Genomic DNA, 9,211 nt, shown 5'->3' on the forward strand with positions numbered 1-9,211 from the left:
TACACATTCCAGCATCATTTCTTCTTTCTGTCTCTCTGTCTCTGTTTGTCTCTGTCTGTGTGTGTGTGTCTTTTTAAAGTGAAAATTTTAAATGTTTAAGATTTTTTAAAAAATCAAACAATTCAAAAGGGCATATTAAGAACAGTAAGTATCCCTCCAAGTCATTCTCCTAGTCCTGGTGCCACTTCCAAGACACAACCACTGTTACTCATTTCTTGTATATTTTTCCAGAAGTGGTCAGCACATATACAAAAAAAAATATGTATGTTTCTAGAGGGGCTTCTTTTTAGACAAGTGAGAACATTCAATAACTCTGTCCTGCATCTTGCTGTTAGCATCCTGTCTTATTTCTTGACAATCTTCCCTGTGCCCTTTAAGTTCTCACAATAGTGAATGACTTATAATTCCCAGAACACTCCATACTGTTTTCAGGCATACCTGCCAATGCTAATGCCCTTCCTTTTGCTTGGAAGTTTCTTCTTCTCATTTGCAGCCTACACATGGGGCTCACTACTATTCCTTTTTAGGAATTAACCTTTCACCATGCCTTAGAAACTGCTCCATTATGCTCCTATAGAATGCTGGGCATACATGCCTCTATCATAGCCACTACCACATTGTTTTAAATAACCTGGTTTCTGCATTCTCCTCTATGCTGTAAAATTTTGGGCTGGCCAAAAAGTTCGTTCGGGTTCCCCCATATCATCTTACACAAAAACCCGAACGAACTTTTTGGCCAAACCAATATCTGAAGGTATGAAACATGTCTTAGTCATTTTTCCATCCCTAGCACCCAGTTCAGGACACGATAAAAGACTAAGTGTTCAGTAAGTACATGTTGAACCAAAACATCCCATGATCAAGGTAACTATGGATGTTTCAAAAATCTTCCAAAATGGAAAATAAAAACTTTACTTCAAGAATAGAGATATTAAATTTTTCTTTTCTTTTTTTTTTTTTTTTTGCGGTATGCGGGCCTATCACCGCTGTGACCTCTCCCGTTGCGGAGCACAGGCTCCGGACGCACAGGCTCAGCGGCCATGGCTCACGGGCCCAGCCGCTCCGCGGCATGTGGGATCCTCCCGGACCGGGACACGAACCCGTGTCCCCTGAATCGGCAGGCGGACTCTCAACCACTGCGCCACCAGGGAAGCCCTTAAATATTTTTTTAAGAAAGACAATAAACCCCACAAGGACAGACACCCTATCTGCTTTATTCACTAGAGTGGTTGAATGCTCCTGGGAAAATGCCTTTAATCTTAAATATATAATATGATGACAGTTTTATTGGGGCTGTAACAGGGAAAACACATTAGGCACTTAATGGAGGTGTAGAAGAAAAAAACTATTAGTGGAAAAACAATGAGGGCTATGAGGATTCTAAGAAGGGGATACTGGGCTCACTAAAGAAAACCCATTTATCTTTCATTCTTCTTATGACCAGCCTTTTTTAATTAAGTTATCACCACTAATAGGAATTAATTTTAAACTGTTTCTTGAGCATTTCTGTCAAGGGCTAAGTAATAGATTGTTATGTGCTACTGACTGTAACTTCCTTCAACAATCATCAGTCAAGAGACTTCATGAAATGCATGATCTTCTGAAAACAGACGTATTCTAAAATGCAGAAACTCAATCCTGGTATTACAAAAAATAGGATTCACTCTGTTGAAAAAGCTCATGGGGAAACTGTATTAACATTTAATCAACAGCAGGCATATACCATTCATCTTCCTACTGTCCTCAAGTGTGATAATGTCATTTGAGTTACTGAAACTCAAATCATTTGGAAATATTTAATACCAGTTCTTTTCTTTTGTAATATTTTACCTTCCCTAATAAGGCAAGATTTGATTCATGTGTGTTTTGAGGGTGCTATCAAGACTTTGGGGGCCTGCCATGACAAAAAGCACCAAACATTTACAGAATTGAAACTAAGTGATGGTCAGCAGAGATGAGCACTGTGGCTTCACCCCTTGCTCTCAGACCACCTGATGGAAAGATTTTAGGTGGGTTGGGCAAATCTTTGGGATACCCAGATCTTGGAAAACAAAGGTTTCCTTCTGTTTCACATTAAGGGTTGAAACATTATTAGTTTGGCAATAGTTGAGCAATGTTCCCTGTTTGAATACAATGGACAGTACCAGATGGAAATACTTCAAATATGGTCCTGGCTCCAACGCTTAATACGATATAAACCAGGCATCATTCAAGTCTCATTTTAAAGACCATGGATTCAACATTTCTTGTTGCTGTCTTTGGGAATGTGTTTAGGAAAAAATGGATGATAATGCTATGACCAATTAAAATGGTAATCCAAGGGGCCCCAGATTGCACACAATCATTACTGCAACGTTCCCAGGAGATTACCAGAGTTTGCACTCAGTTGGAATTTAATAAATGCTTGTTGACTGACACATCTAAAAGGAGAACAAAATGGAATAAGATGGAATCTAACAGGAGAATATGATGAAGAGGAAGAATCTTGATTTTAACAGAGTCTAAAATCTTCAATAGCCTAAGTTTATATGGTAGATATTTGAACTGGAAAGAGGTTTAGCAATTGCGTCAATTACCTTCATTTTACAGAGGAGAACCCTGAGGCCTGGAGAAGTCAAGTGACTCACTTAAGGTCTCAGAGCTAAATGCCAGGAATATTTTTTTACTTGCCTCATAGATAGGATCCAGACTCTTGCAGGCAGCCTGCCTGGATTCAAATCCTTCTTCTGCCCTTTACTAGATCTATAACTTCTGAGCAAGTTATTTAACCTCCCTCAACATGTTTCTCCCTCTCTCCACCTCAGTTTCTCCATCTGTAATGGGGGATGATAATTCTATAGCCTTAAATGAGCTACTAATATAAAGCATTTGATAGCCATACCTTATACATAGAATGTATTCAATAAATGCTACTGTTTTCATTGTACTACACATTGTTATACCTAGTCTGGTCACGTAATCCTAAGAACACAGTCTTTCAAATGTGACTGCAAACTTTAAAAAAACCTGGATAGGCTTGCTTTGATGTGGCTTAGAGCATAAAAAGATCTTTCTGTTATCTCCAAACAGAAAGGCAAAGGGAAGTTTTTCCTCTCTTAGCTTCTCCTGATGGTACAATATTGTAACCCAGCACCTAAAAGTGAGACCTTGTTGATTACTCATATAAGAGAAAAACGTATTTATATCTTTAACTGCTGATATCTGTTCATGCCTTTAAATGGTACTGACCTATTTGCTCTATTTGCAAATGAATTCTGTTATAACCTCAGAGAATTTACTGACACCAGCAAGAGTATGTTTAGGCTCTTTTACAAAGCTATTGCAAGCTCCTAGTGGGGTGAAACCCAGTTTGCAATGTTCTTTATTCTGAAGAAGAAAAGTCTTTGTAAAGCAGCAGGATAGTGTTGTCCAAATTACTGGGCTTGGCAACATTTTCATAGCCATCATTAAAGGCTGGTGGACTCATAAGTATTGACACAGTTAGGAGGACTGCTTATTAGTTTAAGTCAAGCCCTATCAGTCTTATCATCAACTGTTACACTCAATTTTCCCTTCTGAGCACAGCTACCTGTTTAACTACCTGGAAGTTAACTTGAAACTTAATTTGAAACCTTGGAAAAATATCATCCTTAGAGAAATTTGAGAAAAAAAGGTTCATTTCTTAATAATGCTAGCCCTTAGAATAATGTACTACAATCTTGCTTCTCAAAGTGCTGTCCATATAGCAGCAATCGGCATCACCTGGGAATTGTTAAAAATGTAGGCTATCAGACCCCATCCTAGACCTCTGAATAAAAAACTGCATTTTAACATTTTAATTTTTTTTTTTGTTTGTTTTTTTTTTTTTTGTTTTTTTGCGGTATGCGGGCCTCTCACTGTTGTGGCCTCTCCCGTTGCAGAGCACAGGCTCCAGACGCGCAGGCTCAACAGCCATGGCTCACAGGCCCAGCCGCTCCGCGGCATGTGGGATCTTCCCAGACTGGGGCACGAACCCGTGTCCCCTGCATCGGCAGGCGGACTCTCAACCACTGCGCCACCAGGGAAGCCCAGCATTTTAACATTTTGAGATCCCAGAGTGATTCAGATACACATTAAAGAATGGGAAACACTGGCTTAGAGAAAGTGGTGACAGGTGGTTATTGTTTGGTGTCACCAAGAGGATGGTAATTAGACATAACTGAAGCATATACCAGAAACCTCTGGAATCAAATATTCAAATAACAGTGGGATTTAACAATAGTGGACATTTCGTAAATAAAATTTCATTTTCTCTTGGGTATTATTTAGAAAATTGGCTCATTTTAGTTTTTATTTTTTGGGGGGTGGGTGTTTTTATTGTTAATTTTAATGCCTATAAGAGCATTCACTATGGCATCCATGTATGCATAAAGGAAGGAAACAATGAATACACAGTAGCTATCCATTCCTGGGAACAGCTTGGGTTGAGACCTACTTTGAGTTAGGACTCAATAGATTTCAAGTTTTCTGGAGGTGGCCACTCAGACCATCACGTCTTTAGATCAGAGACAGAGAGCTCTGTGGCTAGAACTCCTCCTTGATGAGCAGGAGCTGCCTCTTTAATAAGATGGAACGGCTAGTCATTGGAATCTGAAATACAAGGGTTCAACCTTTTGTTTGCAGGTAGTTAATATCTTGTTCCCCCAATCTACTACTCTGAGAGAAGACTTACTTACTATTATCTGTGTTTTATTGGGGGCTACTGTCTCCTTTTGTTCCAACTGCCTCTTATTCCTCTTCAGTCATCCTTGTGTGTGTGTGTGTGTGTGTGTGTGTGTGTAGGTATACAGCTTGGCAGAAATTGTTAAGAGAGAAGGTTTGAGGAATTTAATTTAAAATATATGGAAATCACAGTAGTTTTTTTAAGATGATAGAAGATAATAGTATGTGGTCACTATCATAGGCACAATACATCCCATGATGCCAAAAGAAAAATCCTTCCTAATTTAATGAACAATATTATTGCCTGAAAAGAAAACTCTTGCTCTCAAGTATGGTTTTTTCCCCTGCGTCAGAATTATTCTTCAGCAGTTTTCCATTCACTGCTCAAAACCAACAATTATTGATTATAGAGATTCTATAAAAACTCTCTCTCTCTCTTTCAAATTTGGGAAAAATATTTTAAATCCTGAAGGGCGTGAATCAGAAAATACTCTTGATGTGACATTAGTCTTTAATAAAATAGACAATGTTAGAAACCAATCTGGAATTATATTTCTCTTAGCATAGCATAGGAAAAGAACAAAAATTAACAGAGTCTAGTTTTCAAACCCATTAATGTAATGTACAATTATGCGATTTTCCCAGCTGTGGAAATGGGTGGATAATAATGGTAATGAATAAAAATATAAAAATGAGCATTGTTTTAGCAATGGATTTTAATTTTAATTTTCTTTAAAACTATTTTTATTATATTTGATGTCCATTTTTATTTGTTTAATTTTGTTGAAAATTTCCTATTAAATAATCTCAGAAGTTACTGCCTATCAGGGTTCTGAAACATGCTTAATATAAAAGCAATAAGTCTTATTTCCCATTGACATTTCAACTTTACTTTATGATCTAAAAATCAAAGCATACCATAGACAGTGTTCTTAACCAGGGCTAACTATCCAGATTTTGCTTATATAGAACCCTCAATCCTAAAATTCCTCTGTTTCCAATTTTTTTGGAGTTATTTCAAATCTATGTATTCCCATGCTTTGTTATAGATGATAGAAGAAAAAATAAACCTTGGGTCTTGTTGGTAGATTTCAATAAAAAGAGAAGCAAGGAAGAATAAGTAAATCAAGGTTTATTATTTTCCTAGGTTCAGTGGTTTCTATTTTCCCATGATGTCTCTAACACTATTGTGGAAAGGTAATGGGTAATTTAGTAGAATATATTTTTTAAAGGTTTATCTGTTGGGTGAATATTTTAAAAAATCAAGTACATATACACACGGTACAGTGAGTAAATAGATTATATTATTCCATCATTGAGAGCTATTTCCAGTGGTACAGCAATTAAATTAATTATTTTTGTTCTGAGCTTCTGTATGAATTCAGTTGAACAACTGATTATACAGAGCTTTTTTGTTATGGTGGTTGTTTTAGTTAAACAGCAACTTCCCTATTCAATTCAGTTTTGGTTTTGCCTTTGGTTTTAAACTGAAAAGTTGTTTGTAAATATAGTCAACAGAATTATACATTTTAAAAGTTCTGAAAAGCATAGTACTCTAAAAGCAGACCACTGGCAAAGGCACTGTTTGCCTTCTGAGTCTTCTGAATCTTCTCCTATTTTATAAATTATCTGTGTGGGTACTTACAAGGTGCCAAAATAAATGACTGAAAAGGAAATTATTATCATCATTTATCTACATGATACAAACAACTTAAACTAATTCATTGCCTAATTTATCCAGTCGCAATGGCATGGATTGGGTATGATTTGTATATGTGCCCATGTTATTATATTCCCCAGTGTTTGTCAATAGTTCATCTTGGGTGCTTTGTGGTAGTGACATGTATGTGACAGAATATTATAAATGAGTCTATTAAAAACCTTTTCCAAGTCCGAGAATATTCATTGTGCATTGATATTTCAAAATTGTTTTTCTAATACAACCATCAGAGATATTAATTTAAAATAATATTTAAAATAAGCTAGTTAAAGCAGGGGAAAGTACAACTTTAAAATACAGCAATTTAATAGTCACACTTTTTATTCTAATCCCACTCAATATATTTTAAATATACGTATTTCTTCCCTGACATACCTTTAAAAAAAGAAAGAAAAGTTCTTAAGCCTTAGCGTGTTAAAATAAAATGACTCACTAATAATGAAATGAAATAACAATTCAATAGCCTTTACAAATATAGAGTGATAAAACCCCCAAAGGCTTTAGTCTTTAAATTATTCAGGCTGTCTAAATTTCTGCTGCCACAATATTTTTTTTCGCAAGTGGAATAAAAATGGCATTTTGCTCAGGTAGATCTAGCTGTTCCCTGGGTGGTTGGTTCTAGAAAAGCAACAGGCTTTCCCCCCTGCCTTACAAGAAGCAACAGTTGGAAACTCTAACTAGAAAACTTCTACCCCACAGTGGTTGGAAAGCGCCAATGAGAAAGTGACAGCTATGATTTCAATCCATTTTGCAACAGCTTCAGAAAGGCAGGAGGAAAAATGAAATAAAAGAATGTTAACTCTTGGCAATAAAAAGATTGCGCTATGCTCCCTATGTTACTATCGCCCTCTCCTCCCCCCTCCCTTTTCTACAGTCTCTTTGATCATCAGGCTTTTTCGGCATGCTTGGGTTTATAAGGCAAAGCAAAGCAATAACTCCAACCATTCGGTTTGAACTTAAACTCGCAAGATGCAGCAAGACAAATTTATCAACCCTCACGTGGGAACAATACAAGCCTCTCCCCAGAATCTGGCTTGAGCACTTTCACACCGTTGTCTCAGCCTGTTGCTCCTGCCACTCGGTGTGCTACAGCCTGGAGAGAGGGAGGAAACACTATGAACCCTCATCTATGTGCTTGGGTGCTTTGTGGCGGGCCGTGGGTGGGTCCGGCTCACCGGCTGCCGGGACCATGCCTGCGGAGTAGGCGGCCGCGGACCACCGTGCGGGGACCCTCTCGTGCAGGCCGCCCGGTCGCCGGCAGGTGGTGCCCTACGCCTCTCAACACCGCAGGAAACCCAGCGAAAGTACCGCTGACTCCGCCCCACCGGCTCAGCAGGCGCCACAGTCACCGTCCTTCCCCAAATAGTGCGGAGCACGTTTCCTCCGGAACACCGCAGTAGCCCGTGTGTGTGTCGAAAATACAAACCAGGGCCAGCAGGGTGTGTGTGCCAGAGTGGGGAGCGCGCGCGGAGCGGGATCCATGGACCGGGGCGAGGTGACCGCCAACGAAACGCAGAGGGCACGGGGACCGGTCCGTTTCGCATCTGCGTAAGCCCGGCTGCCGGGCCAGTAGCGAGGCCACTCACCATGTTCACTTCGGAGACCATGTCTATGCTGGCGACATCGATCCTCATCCCGACGTCCACGGGGGGCCCTACCGGGGAGGTGGGACACATTATGGGCATAATCTCAGAGTGGCCACAGGCTGGGGAGGGTCGGGGGGCTTCCCTGCGCTTACTACATTCTGAATGGGCTCCGCTACCCCCAGCCCTCCACCCCCTTGCCGGGGACAGCCTGGGAAAACAGGTGTGGGCACACAAGTGATGCAGTGACTATGCAGAGGGTGTGTCGGGCCGGGGGAAGGTCGGCTCTGCCTGGGGTTCATCCACCTGCGACTGGGGCTCCGGCGTGGTGTGTGTGTGTGTGTGTGTGTGTGTGTGTGTGTGTGTGTGTGTGTGTGTGGCCAGAGCGTAGGGCGTAAGGCACGCTTACCAAAATAACATGTTTCTTCTTCTTCTTCTTCTTCTTTTTTTTTTTTTTTTGACATTTGTCTTTGACAAGAAAGGAGAACTAGATATGGGTTACAGGTTGAAAAAAAAGATGAAACATTACCTCCAAAGTCCGGCCGCAAGCGAATGTCATAACCTTTGAGCAACCTATCCACCGTCTCTTTCACGTATGACATGTTGCTGGGCTCATTGGCGCTGAAGGGAAGAAGTAGGGACCGGATTCAGAATGAGCACAAACTGCGAGCAGACATAAAAATAGACAGGCTCACCGACCCCCCAAATAACGAGCTACATGATCCAGCAAGCATGTAAAAAGAAAAACACCAAGAAAAAAGACATTCAACAACAGCAGCTCACCTGTGTGCACAACAGACCATGGCAATCATCACAGGGAAAGAGAGAAGCCCCAGACTCTCTCGATTTTGTACTGTCCACATTACTAACTCTGATTAAAGAATTGTCTTTTCTGCGAAGATTCAAGGAATGCAACTTAGTCGGCGGCAGGGCAGTAATTCCCGAATGGACCTGCGCATGCGCAGAGTGTGCTCACTACCAAAAGACACCTTGTGCCTTGCAAACAATATTCCTAGTGGAACAGGCAACAGATTTCAATCCCTTTAAAGTTCCTGTTTGTGGTGCTCCGCGTCCTCCGTGTAGTAAAAGATACCCTGCTGTTTCCTTGATCGTGCTTGTGTATACGGATCTTTCTTTGTGCACTGGAGGTTTCTATGTTCATTTCCTTTCTGCCTTCAACCTAATTTTTTAACTCAGTTTCCAGGGATATGGCTTAGGCTGCCTGTGA

General features: G+C 40.2%; 1 protein-coding gene across 1 annotated transcript in view; it reads right to left on the minus strand.

Moving 5' to 3' along the window:
• Window positions 1-8,846, minus strand: part of GABRB1 (gamma-aminobutyric acid type A receptor subunit beta1) — a gene marked incomplete at both ends in the record, with an annotated part of 395,135 nt that extends 386,289 nt beyond the window's left edge. Inside the window, 3 exons of the mRNA XM_081224159.1 lie at window positions 7,987-8,054; window positions 8,513-8,604; window positions 8,767-8,846. Coding sequence (XP_081080285.1) covers window positions 7,987-8,054; window positions 8,513-8,604; window positions 8,767-8,846 — 240 coding nt within the window. The remainder of the gene's footprint in view (window positions 1-7,986; window positions 8,055-8,512; window positions 8,605-8,766) is intronic.
• Window positions 8,847-9,211: the final 365 nt, after the last annotated feature.

This window comes from Mesoplodon bidens (genome assembly GCF_964165515.1).
Source record: "Mesoplodon bidens genome assembly, chromosome: 1".
Classification (NCBI taxonomy): domain Eukaryota; kingdom Metazoa; phylum Chordata; class Mammalia; order Artiodactyla; family Ziphiidae; genus Mesoplodon; species Mesoplodon bidens.